Source organism: Aptenodytes patagonicus, chromosome 2 (assembly GCF_965638725.1).
Source record: "Aptenodytes patagonicus chromosome 2, bAptPat1.pri.cur, whole genome shotgun sequence".
Taxonomy (NCBI): Eukaryota; Metazoa; Chordata; class Aves; order Sphenisciformes; family Spheniscidae; genus Aptenodytes; species Aptenodytes patagonicus.
The window spans coordinates 107083655-107104977 of NC_134950.1; the positions used below are offsets into that span (position 1 = coordinate 107083655).

The 21323-nt window shown below is 39.9% G+C and overlaps 1 protein-coding gene across 5 annotated transcripts in view; it reads right to left on the reverse strand.

The window, feature by feature from the left end:
- Nucleotides 1-20950, reverse strand: part of COL15A1 (collagen type XV alpha 1 chain) — a 160331-nt gene extending 139381 nt beyond the window's left edge. For all 5 annotated transcript variants that reach the window (XM_076330685.1, XM_076330686.1, XM_076330684.1 and 2 more), the window contains exons 1-2: nucleotides 20758-20950; nucleotides 20549-20631 (exon numbers count right to left, since the gene is read on the reverse strand). In XM_076330685.1, coding sequence (XP_076186800.1) covers nucleotides 20549-20631; nucleotides 20758-20768 — 94 coding nt within the window. In that variant the 5' untranslated portion in view covers nucleotides 20769-20950. The remainder of the gene's footprint in view (nucleotides 1-20548; nucleotides 20632-20757) is intronic.
- Between the last annotated feature and the right edge of the window lie 373 nt (nucleotides 20951-21323).

Genomic DNA, 21323 nt, shown 5'->3' on the forward strand with positions numbered 1-21323 from the left:
TCCCCATCTTTCCTGTAGGCCCCCTTCAAGTACTGGAAGGCCACAATAAGGTCTCCCCGGAGCCTTCTCTTCTCTAGGTTAAACAACCCCAACGCTCTCAGCCTGTCCTCATAGGGGAGGTGCTCCATCCCCTGATGATCTTTGTGGCCCTCCTCTGAACCCACTCAAGCAGGTCCATGTCTTTCTTATGTTTTTGAGTATTCTGATTGATTGCAGACTATCATCAGATGATTGAAACATGGACAGTGGCATACCTTTAGTCTGCTTGTTTTTTATCTACTTTATAGACATCATAGAAATGTTTTCCCTTTGATTAACTGCTTCTTACATAACTTCTTGTAACAAAGACAGCAATAACAATATCCAAATTCCCACCCAGTTTGGCTTTCCATGTCTGACCAAATTCACAAAATATAACACCTTTTAGTGAAAAAGAAATTCTGCATTGTGGATCTGGATCGAGCTCTTTGGCCATTATTTTGCTAGAGAAAAAAGCTATGGGATTTGCAGTGCATGGTGTATTTATCTCATTTGAATGCAATTAAAATTGTTTGTGCAACTTCTTATAAGAGGTAGAAATACAAATCAGCTCTCAATTCTACCAGTGATTTCACACTTCCCATATAAGTCAGCTGAGAGAGACATCTCTCAGACTTCTGATTATCTTTATGGTTATTGTTACCTAAACACAAGGAATTAGTTACTTGGCAAATTTTATGAGATAGACAGATTTGCATTGCAGATAATAGAAATAGAAAAACTTGAGACTGGTCAAATCAAAGTCCCCTTCGATATTTATAAAGTTTGTAATTTAAGACAATTTTTTCTCCTTTCTTCCTCAAGGCCCAAACTTTTATCAGGACTTCTGAAAACAAAATTTTGCACCAAATTCACAGTCTTTCCATATAGATGGTTGAAAATGCATTTCTGTGATTTAGAGCTTCTGTAAAAGTCCTTTCAATATCAACAGTTCTTATAAGGTTCCTAGCCATTTTAAAAATTTTGTATATGTTCAAAAATTTGTATGTGTTCAGTACACCAGGAAATCCATATTCATCTGTTGAATTCATAGCAATTTTTATAAAGCATTCAGAATTATGATGTTGGACATCCTCTAATTTCTGTGCAGTGAAGACATCTTTCAAACAGTGTCTTGACCCAAATGTGTCAACTTTACCCCAGTGTGTACTGAACATTTCCAACTCAAGCACAGAATGACTGAAGCACTCATTAGTCATATATTGCAACAGTTTGGTCATACCCCAGTCACTAATGTTGAAAAGAATGTTGACAAGATTCAGTACATTCCATCTGCCCTTATTCTTTTCTCTGTGCAGTTTCCATTTTCAAGGCTGTGCTGGGTCTTCGTGATGCTATGTCCTTACCACACTGCATGCTGGTTTAGGATCCAAGCTAGCAGAAAACAGCAAAGATTTCAATCCCTCTGGTCCCAGTTTTCCATTGCTTTTGTATTCATTTTAACGTTCAGCTTGCCTGACTTTTCTTTTCTAGCAGTAAATACCACATACAGCTACTCCTGTTATTCAGGTACATAGCTCTGATTTTTTTTTTCCTAATTGATGTGAGAAGGAATTTTCTAATGAAGTGAGTTTTCAAAAAAACCCACCGATTAGATTTTTAGAAAATATGTTAATGTCAATGAACTTCTGCCAAAACACAAGCATGCTTCGTTCGACAGATCTGACATGTTACGATTCTTTCAATTCACCTGGACGTCTAGAGTTCATGGCTTCAGGACAGTCCCATAATAGAGAATTCCCCAGAGACAGGGAATTCATGGCTTCCAAAGTTTTGCTTTCAGCTCCACAACAAGAAGCACAGAAGCCCTGAGACTAAGCAGGGAAGACCTGTCACTTGGACCATTAGAACCTGGACTAAGCTTGACTTCAAAGCAGGGAGCATAAAATCTGAAGAGGTCTTTCTATCTTCCTCACCTTTGAGCCAGCATCCTTGGAAGACCTGAATCAAATGCTCCGAGCTTCTCATGTCATGGGGAGGACTTTAATGGCTGGTAGCCCCTCTGAGGTCTCTGCATCTTGTGACTGACACAGAGCTGGGAGTTTGACTCTCAGGAACCACAGCTGAACTGGGAGATGTTAGAACAGGTTTCAAGGCTCAGTAACATTTCAGAATTTACTGAGGGAAGTGGGGGAATGTTGGGAAAATGTCAAAGTTTCACTTTACATTTTAAAAAAACCCAAATTATTATTGCTATTATTATTTTTAAGTGTGTGTCATAATTGCCTAAGGAATGCAAATGCTGACTTTTTTCTAGAGTAATGGCTAAATCTATAGAAAGTTGATTCTGCAGCTTGCTCTCACTTCTGCAGTCTTTCCAGAATGAAACTTGTAAACAAGGAAAACAAGCCTTTTTAAAGAAGGCAAAGGTACAAGCTAAAAAAATTTATGTGTAATCGTACCAGGTTTGCCTTGGCCTTGGCATAACTTCAAATGCAAGGATATATCGAACAGTAATTAGACCCAATTTGGTCTGCGATAGAAAGAAAAGAGGTAAATAAAAACCCTAGCACTGCCTCAACAGTGGCAACTTTTTTCTGTACACCAAGTCATACACTGATAGCAACAAAGGTGACACCCACTTCCTATGTCACAAGACATCTATTTGCTTCAGTCTTCAGTGATGGCTGGTACCCAAAGCAGAGTACAAGAAAATCTGAAATGAGCAATTACAGAATAGACTGCCCGTAGGGAAACCTAAATCCTTCAAATCTTGCAAAATCTTTGCATCTTTTCACTGCTCAGCTTATGCCTGGAGGAACAAGAGCTGTATTCCTTCCAGAATTTTTAAAAAAGTCCTTCCTAGCTCTTGCATTTATTTTAGCATTCAGTTCATCTGAATGAACGTTGATGTAGGAGAGTGGAAAAACTAAGCCACTATTAGTACAAAAAAGTTCATTTCCTTTAGCAGTAACTGGACACCATCTGCTACAACCAAAAATAATTAAAAGTTGACAGGTATCCAAAAGCAGTATTCCTTCATTAATGTCTGTAGATCAACTGCTGCCCTCTGTGTCACACTTCTATGTCTTCACTCTGGGTACATAGAGCACCTTCCCTCACAAATGTGCTGGTTTATAGCCAGGGGTCAGAGGTGTTGTAGAAACGCCTAAGAAAACAAAATTACTGTCTCTGCACAATGCATTGCAATTAACTTTTCTTGAGAAGAGTTACATTCAAGTACTGCAAAACTGCATTCACCTTGTTGGAATTCAAAATAATCAGGGGGAAAAGAAGCCAGTACCAATACTGAGTTCAGAAAGTGGAGGGTAGTTTCTTTTGAAATGATCCAGACTTCAAAGTAAAGTGTCAACGTTCTATATATATGCAGAACTATATGTTTGAACAGCTGGCCGTAGCATAAAATGCTTTAATGTAGAGAAAGAGCAGGCTGAGAGCAGTTATAAAAAACAATTTCTCTCTGAACAATCTGGACATTCCTATATGCAATTCCTAACCTACAGTTAATAAATGACAATTACAATGGACTTTGTCAGCCCCTTGGCATGAAATAAAGACACCATGAACACAGACAACACTGATCTCAAATACTTCAGATTTTGCAGTTACAAGGCTGCTGGGTTTTGTCAGACACAGTAAAGAAAACTTCAAAACCCTTTTTTTTGTCTGCCAAGGAAAGAGATTCTCAAGAAGCACATGGCATTCCATCTCTCAAACTTCTTCTGTTGCCTATATTAAAATAACAGACGCAAGGCAGCAAAGCTAAAAACAAATTATTGCTAATAAAAACGTAACATGGTTATCTCTGGACAAAACATCACGCATCTAAGTGTAAGCTATGCTGCCCCAAAATAATTGTTAAGTCCTACACAGCTCTCACTAGGTTTTCTTATTGGTAGTCATTATACTAGTTATCACATCAATTATTAATTTTCATATCAATAGTTAAAATGGCATTGAAAATCCAGAGAATATCTAGTTGTCAGTTTTGGGAAATGGGCATATTTTTCCTGAGTGTGTAAGTGTAAATAGACCAGTAAAAATATGACAGAGCAGCGATTCCCAGGACCCAGAAAGAATTCATCATCATCGGTGACAGAGTAACGTCTGATGTATATGCAATACAAGCTGAAAAAAAGAGGGAGATTTGCATAGTGACATCTCTAAGCTTTTCAATCTCCAAATCACAGAATGCCCATGCTACCACGGGCCTCTGCTCTGTACCACAAAGCCTTGCAAACCTTCCTCTATACCCTAGGTGGGACAAAGTTCAAATGGCACAGTTGCACCAGGGATATCACAGTAGGACCGTCCATCAGGGCTTAGATTCCTACCATTCTGCCGTTTTGTATCTGACAAGAATTGCTGCTGGCACACTGGTGGTTGCACCATTGCTTCTGTGCAACAAAGTCACATACTGTGCACAGATGAATAATAAGGCTATATCCTGAAGTGAAAGCCTGGATCAAAAGATCATGCAATGTTATTACGATTCTCTGTGAGAAAAGGTAAACCACATCATCAGGGATGTAACCACTTCAGCTGTAATAAAAGCCAGGGGGACCTACTCACTATTCTGCATCCAGGCAGATAACCAAGACAGTGTTCTCTACTGTACATTAAAATCTGAAGACACCTCAGTTACAAAGAGGTTCATTTCCAGAGCAGGGACAGAGGTATATTGTTCTATGACAGTTGTAGGTCTAATGCATTTAACACCCCCTGCAAAAACAGTGCTAAGAAGCCACAGCAGGGTCTCCCCTCACTCTTTCTTTTGGTACTTGCCTTTAAACTAAGGATCTTGCCTTTGGACTCTGCCTGTGCTGTGCTGCGGCTCCAATGCAGCAATGTCCATGTCTAGCCATGAATCCTGCTGACCCAGACCCAGACCTTTACCCACAGACTTGAACCCCTGGCTTGACACTGGACCTGCCTCATCACTGTGGACTTGTGCAATGATTTGGACTCTTGGCTGAACTCGATCACGATCAACAAACACGCTCTGCTCATTTTGCTTTGCTACTGTGGAACTGTGCTCTTGTCGGCAAGGTCACTTGTTAACATGGTTGGCTCCCAGCTCCCTGACCTCTACAGAGCAGGCTGCCTTTGATGTTCCCTGACAGTCTATACCTGCTATCAAGAAAACAAGAATTACAGAAACATCTTCCTGAGTACATATTTAGAGCACAGGCATATTCATCAAATGATTTCTAACTGAAGAAAAACTATGAATGAAAAAAATTCATTCATGTAATTGGGTATCAAAATTTTCTTGTATCTAGAGAAACATGAAATGTGTTGTCAGATTAATATAATGCCACAAAGAAATTTGTAAGGCAAGTAGTTCTTAGTCTTCAAAAGACAGAATTGTGCCACATAATTCTTTGTAAGGTCATGTAGCTGTAAAAATATACATAATGAGGAACACAAATAAGAATTTATTAGTGATTTATATCACAACTAAGACAGGCACAAGTCTTTTTCCATCAGTGATTGATTTCCCATTTGGGCAGTGTGCATGTATTTGTTTCTGAGTTAAAATTACGAGAAAGTAGTATAAACAATAAGTGTACACCTCTGCTAGGTTTGATTGCATTTTATGAATTTGTGGTAACTAAGGGAAGAAATATGTGTTTGTTTTCTTAATCTTCCCACATACTCTTCTTTCTTTTTTCAAGCCCTGATCCTACAATCACTTATGTACGCGATTAACTTTTAGCAGCTGAATAAGCCCCAGTTTCAGCAAGGACTTCTTGCCTGCTTTAAGTTTAAAATGCACATAAATATTGAAGGATGGGAACCTTTCATAATGTTCAGTGATTATCCTAAATTAGAAAGCTCTCCATTTTCTGTGACATATGTATATAGCAGGAATAACACAGAATCAGAACAATAAATCACAGCTTAGCTCACAAAGTCACCAAAACTGGTATTTTAGGAGTCTGGCCCATGTAGGACAGAGTCCTCTGGGTCTGAACAATTTTTTGTTCATCTGAGGTAATCATATCTGGCAGAATAAGATAGCGTTTCAAAATAATTAACTCCAGGTAACAAATTACATCTTGGAGTTAGACAGAGAGGAAATTCTCCTCCATACTCTTCTGTACTGCAAAACTGAAAATGTATGTAAACAGAACATCAAGAAAAGGCAATTGATCTTATGTACTAAGGGGTATTTGATTCCATACAAATACTGGGTTTAGTGTTACTGATGGCTGAATTAGTGTTAGCAGCCTATCAGCTCTCTAACTTGACCTAACAAGCTTCACAGAAACAGTAGTGGATTAAGACAGTCAAGCATGACCCAGGTCTTACAGTATTACCTATACTCGCTCTCCTGGTCTTTAACTGCCCTTTTCTGTGATCATGGGCAAGTCACTGAGAACCAGATTCACAAAGGAATTAAATATGTAAAGTCCAACTTTAAGTTCCCTATTTAAAATCACAGAAAAAAATAGTTTAGAAGGGCCCTCTAAAGGTTGTCTAGTCCAATCTGTTGCTCAATAGAGGGCTAACCTGAAGGATCAGGTTGCTTAGAGCCCTGTCTAGTCAAGTTTAGGATACCGGCAAGGATGGATATCCCACAACCTCTCTCAGCAGTCTCTTCCAGAACTTAGCTGCTGTCATGGTGAAGAAATTTTTTCCACTTTTTCAATGAAAATTTCCTTTGTTGCAACTTTTGACTGTTATTTGTCCTTTTTCTCTGTTTTGTCCTCTGAGAAGAGTCTGGCTCTGTCGTCTCTATAACCACCCATGTAGTGATGATGGGGCCCACGTCATCAACTTACCCAGGAGTAGAAACTTCTTGAGATACAGGGTGGCTGAAGTCGTTTACGAGATACACTTAGGGTTTACAAGTCAACAGTAATAGAATATTGAACAAGAACAGCTGATGAAGTGGTGATGCACTAGTAAGGAGAGAGCGGATGCCAGGTATATATACTATATACTCCAGGCTATTCTAGCTGCTTAGCAAAAGTTTTGTCTTCATGTGAAGAATGCTTTAAGCTTCTAAACTGGACTAAGAGAGGTTAATTTTGGGAAATCCACAGATAACATGGTGACGTTCAATCTTTAGGCTTTCTCTACAACTTACAAGATATATTTTAAGCAATCTAGCTGTTGAGATCTCTTTGTGTCATGACCATTATAGAGTATGTAGAGAACCATCTAAGGCCTGCCAAACTGGTTCACTTGCACTTCAGGAAAGATACAGGCATTAGGACCAATATCCTCCCTGATCCTTGTGCAGATGCATGAGGATGTGGAGAAAAGTGCTGAGTGCCTCCACATCTCTTCTGGTTTCTGAATGCAAAGTCTGTTCCTTCTGCATACTTTGAATCAAAAATGGAAAGGCCAAAAGGAGTTTGAGGCACACAGCTGTCCCAGCTTCCTCAAGAGGGAAATTAACACTACCTAGCAACCACTTGGATAATGGTGTCACTCTAATAGACTGTTCTGTGTGACTTTTCCATCATGGATTTCGGTCTGCATTGTTTGTGTTGCATTGATCTGCATTTAAAGATTTATCCATAAAGAAGAGAAAACACAGCAGAGCTAAGTATTCAGGCCGGGGAAAAATAATTTTTGTTCATCTCTAATAAACATATCACACAGGGATAGTGTAAGGAATTACTTAGTTAATATTTCCAAAATAGTTCAATGTATGGCTACAGTATTGTAATTATACAGAGAACAGATGGCAAGACAAGGTATTCATGTAGATAATCTAGCCTTCCCCATAGTTGCCTCAGACATTTGTACCAAATCATGCATTTACTAGTGAAGTTTTGTTCTGCTGACTGTATAGGACCTAAATGAGCCACTAACTTCTTCTGAACACTATGGGAATTTGGCAATGTGTATGGAAACAATGTATCTTGAAATAGGATACTTAGGATACAAGTAACTTCAGTAGCCCATAGAGCTACTAAGTGAGTATTCATTTAACATTCATACTGTAAATACTCAGGAGTGTCTGCATTAACTCCTAATTGGAGCAGCAGTCTTTTCCCACTGGTTGTGTCTTTTTTCAGAAATAAAATCAACTTTGATCAACATAGAAAAAAATTAGTTTTCTGAAGGGTAATATTTCAAGAGAAATGATGAAAACCTCCTTGTCGGACAATTCAAAGCTGGTGTGGGCAATACCAGAGAGCTGGTACAGAGCTGCCACAATTCTGTTCTCTTTTGAAATTCTGTAAGAGAAGTGTAAAAAGGAGCTACAATACTTCAGGTCACCAGTGTGTTGTTTATTTTTCCATTGAGAATGCATCCTCTAAATTTTAAGCATGTACAGATTTATACTGAACAGCACCCCCACCCCCCTATTCTTCATATCTCTGGGCCAGGAAATTGCCATGTGGTACTTATTTGTCAGATTTGCATCTCATGATAGATATGTGTTTCATTACAAGTGCACCAGAAAAAAAAAAAACAACAACACAGCAAGAAATATACATGTGGAATCAAGGCCTTGATTATAATATAAGGCCACCTTAGCAGTATTTTGAGTTCAGTCAAGTATTGCTTGTTAAAAACAAATGCAGTTATACACTAACATATCATATATTATAGAAATTAATTTGAATTAAAAATACAAACCCCTTTCAGATAAGTGTTTTTACATTAATATCATTTTGCTACAATAACTGATAGGTTATTTTGATCAAAAGCCAGATTTTTTCAGCTGAGAAAACTTGCATGTGTCATATACCTTTCCTGTAATTGCATCTGAAAGAAAACTAAAGACGGGGGGGGGGGGGGGGGGGGGGGGGGGGGAATCAAACAATGTGTATTAAACCACATTCACAGCTAGTCTGAAAAGGATGAAATATTTGCTTTTTTTTTTTTCAGTGAATAGCAGGAAAGGGTTAGATTCATACATACACCACAAAATGGCAGTACTACTGTGGAGCATTCATTGCAGATGAGTGGTTCCTCCTACAAAGTCAAGAAGTGTGTTGGTTTGGCAAAGTGTTGAAACAGATAGAACTGGAACAGCTTGTGAAAAGCTGAAGACTAAGAAAAGCTAACACTTTGGCCCTCTGAGAATAAAAAAGCATCATATTCACAGAAGTGATGCAGTGTATTAAGTTAGTATGTAGTTAACCAAAGCGGGATGGCAGAAATAAAGATCCATACTGTGGAGAGACACTTTTCCCTCTGGACTGGCAAGGAGGATTACTGAGCCTGATCAATGGATACTTTGATGTTAGGAATTCCAAACATGAGAGAATTCCTAGAAAAGCCTAAGATTTTGCATAATTTTCCCCTCATTTTCTTCACCACTACATACTTTGCTTTGTAGACCATGTACACATTGCTGCCTAATAATTAAACAAGCTGCCAGCACATTTGTTTTGATTGTCCACAACAGCCCTTTGCCTCTTGAAGATATACCTTCTAATGAAAGATAACAGTACTGAGCCAGAATGACACTTTGTTGAAAAATCAAGTGGAAAATACCTGGAGCAAATTGTCCTTCACCATCTTCTTTCCTTGGGGGAAATGGTAAACGCTTCTTTTTCATGTATTTATTTCTTGTATACATACACGTTTGGATACATAAACGAAGATCCTATTGTCAGACTGACAGTCTTTTGGTCTTCTGTAGTACTTTTGCCACAAAACTAATGAAGGACTGAGCTAACAGTGCTATTTGCATTCTGTCTACCCATATTGCACATATTCCACTGTCGCTTGCAAAATAATGTAATCCAAATGGCTTACTCTAAGCTTCATCTTTCTCAGGCAAACAAAACCCTTTTAGGACTTTGATTCTGAGATCTATACATAAAGTTATTCGGATCTCTACCTTATGCACTAGGAGAGCACTGTCCACATGTACATTTCAGTCTGGACTCAGAAACATCTGTGGTCTGTCAGTTTTGATTGCATTTGTTGAGATCTAAATCTGGGTATCTTAGCTGTTAGAGTATTTTGTCTTAGATGCCACTCACAATTTTGTCTCTCATAGAAGACTCAGTTCTCTGTCACTTCAGAAATTTGACCATTTGGTCACTGAAAGAAAGAAAGAAAACAAAGCTCTGAAAATAAAGTCTATCTTCTTATGCCTGTAGTGACTAGTTGCAGCTTGTAGAAGTCTGTGTTTGCAAGAGGATAATGCAGCTGAACTTCAGGTTTTTACACTACTGTGTACTGTAACATTAAGCTCCAGGTCCCTACAATGATATGGATAGGTATGTACACAGAAATCCAGGAGTCTAGCTCGGTCCTTTGTTCTGAGTGGCACAGAAGAACCAGTCTTGGTAACTCTTATTTAGATCAGTAACTTGATAATTAACCAGATAATTAACCCATTAAAACCAGAATGCCTTAGACCACTCAGCCATTCTAACCCTTCTGCAAGCATTGGTACAATATTTTTCTATCCAGGTTAGGAAGTGTAACTCTGAATGGGCAGGCAGCTACGTGGGTAAATAACTGGTTGGATGACTGGGCTCAGAGGGTGGTGGTTAATGGGTCATTCTCTACCTTGAGATAACAAGCGGACCACAGGTGTCTACTCTGAGATCTGTCCTGTTTAACATCTTTACCAGTGACTTGAGGAGGCAATGCAGTGGATGCTCATGAAATTTGCAGGTGACATCAAAGGCGGGGGGGGGGGGGGGGGGGGGCAACTGATGTGCTTAGGGGCAGGGCTGCCATCTAGAGGGACCTAGAAAGGCTGAAGGAATGGGACAACAGGAATAACATTTAACAAGGACAAATGTAAAATCCTGCACCAGCCAAGGAAGAAGTCTTTGCAAGAATACAGGCTGAGCAACAGTTCTGGAGAAAAGGACGTGCGAGTCCTGGTAGGCAGCACACTCAACATGAGCCAGCAGCGTGCCCAAGCAGCAAAGGCTGCCAACAGCATTGTTGGTTATAATAACAGGAGCACAGCCAGTAGCAGGAGGGAAAAGATTATTCCCCTTTACTTGACACTTATTAGACCACATGTAGAATACTGCTCTGGTTTTGGGACCCCAGTAAAAGAAAGACATTGATAAACTGGAACAGATTCAGCAGACTGCTGGTCTAAGGCAGGCACTCCAATCCTTTAATTATTTCAGTTGCCCTTTACTGGACTTGTCCAGTATGTCCATGTCTCTCCTAAACTGGGAAGCCCAGGTCCGGACACAGTATTCCAGATGTGGCCTCACCACTGAGAGGAAGGGAAGGATCACTTCCCTCATCCTGCTGCCTCTGCTTTTCCAAACGCAACCCAGGGTGCTCTTGGCCTTCTTTGCTACAGGATACATTGCTGGTTCATGATCAGCTTGTCCACAAAAACCTCCAAGTCCTTTTCATCAAGGCTACTTTCCAGCCAGTCCTACCCCAGCTTGTACTAGGTTAATCGTCACCAGGTGCAGGACTTGACATTTTCCTTTGCTGAACTTCAGGAGATTTCTGTCGATAAATTTTTCCAGCCTATCAAGGTCTCTCTGAATGGCAGCACAACCATCCCATATATCAGCTACTCCTCCCAGTTTTGTGTTGTTTGCAAACTTGTTGAGGGTGCAGTCTATCACATCATCCATGTTGTTAATGAAGATGTTAAAAAGTGTTGGTCTCAGTATGCACCACAGTGTACACTAGTAGTAACTGGCATCCAGCTGGAGTTCTGGATGATTACACTGATTACACCCCTTCAAGAACATGTAGTTCAGTTGTCAGTCCACCACACTGTCCACTTATCTAGTCCGTACTTCATGAGTTTATTAATGTGGATGTTACAGGAGACAGCGTTGAAAGTCTTGCACAAGTCAAGACCGTAAATATCAACTGTCTTTCCCTCACCCACTGAGCTTGTCATTCCATTGCAGAAGGCTATGAGGTTCTCAGACATGACTTTCCCCTTCACAAATATGTGCTGACTACTCCTAATCACCTTGTTCTTACTAGATCTGGAAATGGCTTCCACAATTATATGTTCCCACACCTTCCCAGGGACTGAGGTGAGCTGATCAACCTGCAGTTCTCCAGATCCTGCTCCTTGACCTTCTTGATATTAGGAGTGACATTGGCTTCCTTCCCATCCTCAGGAACCCCTCCTGATCACCAGGATCTTCCAAAGATAATCAAGAGTCCTATCTCAATGACATCAGCTGGCTTGATGAGCCCTCATGGATGCGTCCCATCAGGTCCCGTGGACTTGCATATGTCCAACTGGTTTCAGTGTTCCCTCACCCAGTCCTCCTCAATGGAGGGTAAATCTTCATTGCTCCAGACTTTCCCAGTGGGCTCAGGGGCTCAGTTTCCTGAAGGGAAATCCTACCAGTAAAAAGCAAGGCAAAGAAGGCATTGAGTATCTTGGCTGTTTCCATAGCCCTGTCACCAGGTTCCTTGCCCCATTCAGCAGCAGTTCCATTTTCTCTAGTCTTCTTTTTGCTGCTGGTATACCTGTAGAAGCCCTTCTTATTGCTCTTCACATCCCTTGCTAGATTTATTTCCACATGGGCTTTGCCTTTCCTGAACTCATTACTGTACTCTCAGACAGTGTCTCTGTATTTCTGCCATGCCACCTGAGCCTATTTCCACCTCTTGTATGCTTCCTTTTACTGTTTGAGTTTAGTCCTATGAAATATCACCAGACATGAATCAGAGCTTGGATGCCATACTGGTTTATGTTCTGAAATTGTTTTGCAGTAAACCCCAGTTATGGGCTATTCAGAATATCCACATAGCATAGCTAGTGCTTATAGGAAACTTTGAAGCATGTCTTGGAGCAATAGTCTTTTCTTTCAGGAGTCATCAACTTACTCTTTAGCAGGCAGCACAAAATTAAAATTATTTCTAGGTGGGTTCTGTTCTCCTTGAGTTAGGTAATGTGTATCACTTGTAAGAAGGGAAGTGGATATAAAATGCAATGAGCAATGACCATGTGATATAATGCCCTTAGTCACTGACCACCAAAAAGTACAGAGAAAGTCAAAAGCTATATTCAGCTTTCCAAAGAAGCAGAGTCAGACATCCTGACTATGTATGGAACTGTGATTTCATAGTTCAGAGAAAGATATGCCACAAATAGGACTGGAAGTTAATGCTACCTGACCAGTTATAAGTTATTATGGTAGGAACTGATCACGGGAAAAAGTGGATTCAGTGGCAGCAGTGGAGGTAGACCCGGAGCCATAAGACCCTGGAGATTCCCAAGCACAGAATGAACTGGCCAAAGCCCATTCTTGTTAATATTCTATCTTCTGTACCAAAGATGAAGTAAAAGACCATGAATGATGGTGCAGTTCAAATTAAAATCTCATCACTGAATCACTATTACCAGCTTCTGGCCTCGGTCAATTGAATGATGGAATGAAACACGCTTGAGTGCCTCCAGAAAACCCTGGTTCTTCTCAGAAACCCTCAGAAAAACTTGGTTCAGCCACTAGTTCTTCTCAGATTAGGCTCTAAGACAGATAATAATCTAAAATACTGAAATTCTTTGGCACGGCACATTGAGCCCTGTCTGTTGCTTTTCCCAAGGCTTTCTCACATCCTGAATAATATATCTGTTGTTTCACACTCCTCATATGCAAATATATTAAAATTAGGGTTTACCCACTTTAGTCATTCTTTGGGAGAATTCTACCTGCACCCTACTTCCTGCAATGTCTGTGACTTTCCATGTTTGGGAACAGGAGCTACTAGAGATGGGAAGATTACCTGGATAGAATTCACCACAGTCCCAATTGCTGGCTAATTTTGTTGGTTTTTAAACCTGCTGTAATTGTGTGGGTTGGCCAAATGGGAAAAGATTGTTTGGTCACCTAGAAATAGTGGTGGTAAATAGACATCCTCTCTTAAATACATAACATTAATGACATCTGAAATAAAGCAATCAGATTTCACCAAACTGCACAATTCACTATCTTTCTAGCCAAGGCACACTGTGTAAATTTGGTCAAATGTGAGATGCCATTATGAGAAAAACCAAACCAATCCACAGCTCACACACCAAAGGAAAGGGGAAGAAATCACAGCCAAAGGGACAAGCAGCCTCCAAAACAAGTGTTTGATTTGGAAATTAGCATGTTAGAATAACAAATAAGTTCTTTGGAACCCTTCGAATATCCCAAACATAGATAGTGCAGTCAAATCTTCCCTTCCACTGCTCATTTATTGAAATGGCAGCTTGCAGCTGAAATCTGTATTTTTGTCTGTGTTCACCTGCTTGAACCAAATAAGCCAAGGCTATTCTTATGCTCACAGCATAAATCACTGTATTCTGCTAACTACTCCTAGCCACTTAAAGCAGTATTTCTCATTCTCACCAGTCATCCATTCACTTCTGTAGCAAGGAGCGGTAGTTCAGTACCTAACACTAGATCATCAGCATCAGGCGTTGTCCTTAACATATAAGAAATTAATCACAGTTGAAACATTTTAATTAAATTGATGCTTGCTAGCAGGTACTACCAGAAGTACCTGGAGTACGTGGAACTAGCAGTTTTTACACAGCAGCTGCTGCATAGGACACAAATTGAGTAACAGCTATAGTACAAGGCTGCGTGAAATCTGTGAGTGGGCATAGCAGTTCCCAAATAGATGTATATGCATTTAAATACTCAGGAGACCACTAGGACTTCTTTCAAGAAATTCCTTGTGTTGCATTGTCTACAGCTGAGCCAAAACAACACAGAAAGGAAATATTTCAGTATGGCCTTTCTCAGCAAAGCAGGTCCTTCAAACACCGTTTAGTGGCAAGTGCAAGCACAATTGAGATTTTAAGTTCTGTTCAGATCATGGAAACAACTGCTTACTGCAGGCTTCCAGTGTGACCAGGATGCCCTCAGAGAGGAAATTAAGACAGCCATTATAATGCTATATCCACCCCAGCTGGTTTCCCCTTCTGAGGCCTCAAAAAAGGCCAAAAAAAGTCTTCTGTTGCCTGGTAGAGTAGCTTAGCAAACATGTAGTTTGCTGTCCAAGAGAATTAGCATGTCGAGGGTGTTACACAGAAAACTAATCCATTTAGAAAAGTGACAAAATGGAACAAATTTACTGAATCAGGTTTGTTCTACTTATCAATCTCTTCAGCTATTCATACAGATGACCCTGACTGAACCCAACCGATTTTCTATAGTAAACTCACTATGTTTTGCATGGAAAGGCATTTTATCAACTATGAAATCAGGCTCAGCTCCACATTAAAAACATGCACAACAGCTGGTAACAGCCTGAAGATGCCTCTGAAAGATACACAGTAGCTTGTTCAATTTAGACTCAAGTGCAGTTTGATGATGTCCAAATGCTCAGTCTGGTACAAGAGGATATAGTGCCATTTAAGTTATCTTTACAAAATACTGTGCTCCATACAGACGAGCACTATTGTAATTGTGTTCTGTCTTAGGAAAGAATAGACTGAGCCATCCCTATCACCACATAAGTCGGTGTGACTCAAAGTGTGACTCAAAGCACATACAGTAATTACTTGATAGAAACAAGTTTTTAAATGTACATACATATATATTTACACTCATTATGTTGGTTCATTGTGAAGAGAATTGCAAGCTAGCTGCTTGTATGAATCACACCAGTTGATCAACAGCCAATGAAAGTCAGTAATTCAGGATTCCTCCATTCCTTTGCACTCAGCAGGTCATGAGTGCAAAGTTTATGTCAACAGCCTAATGACAGCTATTCTGTGTACAGAGAGCCAAGGAAAGAGACAAATATTTACTTTATGTAAACTATTGCTGAGCATGTTACTTAGAGCAAGAAAGCGCTGTTCAGCTTGGCTAATAATAAAACCCAGATGTCAATGAGAAATTTGTAAAGCTTCTTTTAGAGCACATAAACATAATACAAACTGCAGAACCACATATATTTAAACAACTTTTTTTCTATATATATATTTTTTTTTTTTTAAGGCATGCACTGATTTGAATGCCAAGAACAAAAAACTGCTGATAACTGCCTAGATAGCCTGGAAGAATAAATATGACTTCTGCAAGAGGCTAGAGCAAGTCATAGGGAGGACTCTATCATTCAAACTTCAGCAGGGTTAGCATTCAGATTTTATAACTTTAGTTCTGTCCACAATCTGGGTACCAGCATGTTCAGGACTGTGTTCTGAGCATCTTCTATTCACTATCTTAATTTGTGGTTGAAGATGCAAAGCAACATGGAAAAAGCAGCCAGGGTAATCAATGTAAATCAAGACACATTATCAAGCGTGAATAAAGGCCAAGTACATGCACCACTAGGCAATACCAGATAGAATAAGACAGACTACGCTTTTATGTACATAGATACATGCTTAATTGTCATTGGAACAAAGGAGAAGTGATGAAGTAATTTATTAAGACACCAACATACCCTTAACCCTCCCACACAAACCCAAGTAGAATAGGGTACTATATTTGCACAATTTTCATGGACACAGGAGAAAAACTACAAAAGCGCTCCATAGTTCAAATGGCACTGTATTTGGGTGAAGAGGAAGAAAGCATATTATTCCTTACCTTTTTGTACATGTGCAATGCTAGCTGCAGTGAAAGGGACTAAAATCTTCCAACAGAGTTACTAAAAATTCAGAATTCTAACTCACAGGAACTGCTGAAGTTTCAGAACTCCTGTTCAGTTTCACTCTAAAGCAAGATCCAAGTATTTCTTATGAGTTTTGGTGAAATAATGACCAAATCACATCAATTTGCAGAACATGCAACAGAATTCTAAAATTTTGAATGAAATATTTCATTTTTTTTTACATTCTGTCACAACACATAGCTAGATCTACAAATTACATAACAGATATCAAACTTTATTTTAACAAGATAAACAGATGTCATTTTCATCAGAAGGGGTTTCAGCTGGTACTGTGAATTAGTAACTCATGATTTTAAATATAAGGTTTTGAATACTCTGTTCTGTTGTCTGTCCCATTTTACAATGAAAGCAGTAGTCACACATTCTAGGACTTAGAAATGAAAGCAACACTTCTACTGAAACAAAAGTCCCAACATCACACAAGTTCACTAAAAAGTTAAACTAAAATCCAGAAGTTCTCAAACAATTCCAAAGACCGCCATCTGAATTTTCCCTCTACACTTTCCCGCCATCCTTTCAGTTTGTTTCCTCCTTCTCTGTAGGAACAACTGTCCATAATTATATGATTTCCTCAGGAAGAACAAGACTTGGTCAAAACACTTTTCCTGATAGGAAACTGATTAAAATTATCTAACAAATCTTTCTAATATCTCTCACAAAGACATGGCAGAGGTCAAGCCCTTTGCTGGAGGGCTGCTGAGGCTTTTGTTTTCATCTGAACCCTCCACCTCCCTCTGCAATTTGGTGCTCCCCTGGGGAAAACAAGAAGACAAGGCTGTAGCTGCTTAATCGCATACCAGTAAGCAAATTCACTAGACCTCACTGAAGAGGTGGTCTGATTGGTGAAGGCAAAGATGACAAATTTTTCTCCTCTAAACTCTCTGAGGGCCACTGCTTTGTCTGCAGGTTTGTAAAAAATAAGTTACTCCTTCCCCATCCCTCAGTGAGTAATTTAATCCATGAGCGATTTTCTTGACATTATTTAACCGTCATGTCCCACCTGCGGGAAGGGGAGAGTGACTAAAGTCCGCAAATCCCCTCGGTGTGGATTAAGGTGAAATAACACTCAAGGTCCAAACACGAACTCCAACTTTAATGGCACGAACACTTCTATAAGCATCAACCCTCTATGTCTTAATATGTCATACAAGCTAAGCGGCTTTGTGAGGAGTTGAGGTAGGCCTTGTGTTACTTAGCAGCATCAAAAGCAGAGAGCAAGAAGGAGGAGGGGGGGAGAGAGAGAGAAAGAAAGAGGGAACTGGGAAGCAGGAGAGAGGTAGAGATCACCAATCCTGGATCCGGTGTCGGATCTGCCAAGGTGGGGGGGGTGGGGGGGGTGGGGATCAGGGGTCGGTGTGGAGAGTGCCTTAAGGCGGATCATGTGCGCCCCTATTTATTGGCTCCAGTCCAAGGTTTCTAGAATCTTCTCTCACCCCAGCTCCAGGAGTGGTTGAGACATTAGTCAGTCAAGGAGAGTGACACCGGGCCCCTCCCCGTGGCTGGTTTCTGGAGCTTTTCCTGGGGCATTGTCTGTGCTTACAGCACAGCCACGTGGGCCTCGTCCCTTACACCAACTCAAGAACATCTCAAGGTATTTTTTCCATTTGCATATAGCCTGTACAATGGTACAGCAGAATCATAGAATCATAGGATAGTTTGGGTTGGAAGGGACCTCTAAAGGTCACCTAGTCCAACCCCCCTGCTGTGGGCAGGGACATCTTCAACTAAGGCACCTGCACTAAGCAGAAGGCACCTGCGCTGTTCCTCTAAAACCGTGTTCGCTTATTCCCAGTTCCTCTTATACAAAAAGGAATTTAGAGATACAAATATGTGCTATGGGGAGGCAGAGGAGAGGTCAGCCATCAGAAAAGCAGTGCAGCAATATTCAATGGACTGGAGAATCCTGGAAAGCAGTACTCTTAAAGGAGTCACAAAATGGACACTGGATAAAGCGTAAGTTTAGCAGCAAAAGGCCTGAATACCAGAGGGTCAAGTCATCTCCCTGTGTCTCCAAACATTTTCCTCTTAAATACACAGTTTATTTCTGTGCCCTCTATTACTAAAAGGAACTGTGGAAAAGGAAAAAGAGGTTATTTCTGCATTCGTTAGACTAAAAAATTTGAAGTATATACTTCTTCACTCTTCAGTAGTTCCAGGGAGAATTTATATTATTCATGTATTTGCAGCACCAGAAAGAAAGGAAGATTATTCCTGTTTCTCATGCTCAACACCTGATTTCAGGAGATGAAAACTTTTAAACCAAGCATCAGGAAAACATTGCTTATAACATAGTCTGATGTTGTGGAATAGAAAACATGAGATCCCTATTATGTCAGGCACTTAAAAATCAGGTGTAAAAAAAATTTAGTAAACATTTGGGAACAGGAACTTTTGTATTAACAGACAAATGAGTAGGGAAGAATATTAGGCTAGGACAATCATGCAGGAACACATTCCCAGAACAGTCTCCAAGTCTCCAGTGATCTAAGGAGACTTGCATAATGCCACTTGATCTTCATTCATGGTAAGGTTAGGAGTCCTTCCAGCAGCAATAAGATTCTGCACAGGAAGAAACTGTCCTGTATCAGTAGGGGTTATCTTTCCTACTTCTGACTTCTGATCTGACTTTCACAGGGTAGGATATTTAGAGAACCAAAGCTTCAGGTAATAGAAACTGGCATAGATCCACCAAAAAAGAAATTGTGTGTCAAATAAGTATTTGTTCTTTTTGTCACTGTGCTTGTAGTTTTAATGAGCTTCTGCTTATTAACTTTTGTGTGCCAAAATTTGGGTTTCTCCTGTCCAGATCTCACTCGCTGCACTGTCGTTGATCAGCTCAAGAAAAACATTTTCACCTGATACAACAGATTTATCTCCAATATATATGCAATATATTCTATTTCTGTCACTATTCAGACATACGTTAACATTTTCCCCATTCTAATAGCTGGTTCCAGTTTGTATCCTTAATTAATTATTTGTAATACAGCATTACATATTTCTCATCTGCACTTACCGCATTTGTTAGTGATAACTAATCTGTGGCTTTTTCTCCTACTGAAATAACTACCTAGAGCTTTGGCTCTTAGATGCACCATCTATTCTATGGCAGTGTCAGTTAAAAAGGAAAAAAACAGTCTGAGTAACATTAAAGTCTTCATGTGCAATATCTACTTCCCTTCAGTAATTTCTAATGCTCCTATCACATATCTAGGGGTCATTTACGTAACAAACTCAGACTGTTTTTTATAAGATAGTAAAAACCCTCTTTTTGACATAAGTATCATTGCTCATAATGGGTAAGTAACATATGAAGCTTTTTCACTTTTCTCAAAATTACATGTAAACTTTTAAATCAATGTTCTCTCTCTGAAGTTAAATTTGAGGCTATGTCTTCCAGAGACGCTGAGGGATTTGGCTCTTTTACAAGAACATATGATATGCAACTACAGAAGGACTTTTCACTGAAAGTCCATAAAGGCTAGGCTGGTAAAACTAAACATTTAACTCGAGATCTGAAAATCACAATCTCAGACACCTACTGGGAGAAATCTCTATGCACTGGAACAAGCATCACATCTGTGTCTTTGCACTCACACCGTGCCTGGAACACTCCTAATATCTTGAGTGACACATACATCTGTCTCAATTGCTTTTTGCTACCTTTCTCTGACTTGATACACCCAAAAATATTCAGTATTCTGCATTTCTTTGAAGTACTTTCTGTTGATTATTACACTCTGAAGAAATATTGAGAGAGCAGGCATGATAGGCTGCCTTACAGCTGGGGAACCAATGTATTTATTTTCCCTTTTCCAGAACAAATGGCAATTTAAGCTCTTAACTTGCAGCAGCTTCCCTATATGAAATGAAGAACAGTAAGCAGCAGAGAAAATGAAGATCTGAAATGTAGAGTCTCTTTCCATATTTGGAAAGCGTATCTTAAAATTAACCCTTACTCTCAATTTGTAGACATAATTTGGAGAAGTCTTACCTTCTATGATCTGAGCTGCTGAGCCAGCATGGATTGACAAGCCAAAGAGCAGTAGCAGCAAGTCCCAGGTCCACCAGGCATGCCTGGAGCAGGTGTGCCAAAAAAAAAGGGGGATGGAGGGTGGGAAAGAATGAGACCAAAAAGTGTAATACAGAAACACAAGGGGGGAAAAAAAAGAAAAAGTAAAATTTAGAAGTGTGAGTTCTTACCATGAGAGCATTTTTTGAAAGTCAGTTGAAAGACCTCAGGTGAGGAAAAAGTTCAGTGCACATGAGTTTTATGCTTATGAAAATAAGAAGTTAATAAAAACTGTAGCCTGCTGTTTCTCCTCCAACGTTCAGACACAAGTGGAACAAAGGCAGCTCTCAGGCTCTCTGTGTGACTCACTGCAGTTCAGTGCTCCAGCTCTGAAATCTGACTCCGTTTAGACTTTCCTGTCAGACCACTGCCGAAAACTTCCTACTTTATTTATTGATGGACACCCCTTACCGCTGTACATCATCCCAACATTGTCATTATCCAGTCTTTTCTTTAACTATTGTGTACCCTGACAGATAGTAGCATAGCTTCTCCATCTTCCCCTCCCCCCCCCCATAACCTCCACTTACATATCCAATAAAACATGACCTCCAACATCCTTCCATCCAGCATTATATAGCCAACGATATGCCATCTTATATGGAATAGGACATTTCTCTGGCCATTTTAACCAAACCTTAACAGAAGCAAGTTTTAAGATATGAGCAGGACAGAGCAGTCGCAGTTAAATTGCAAC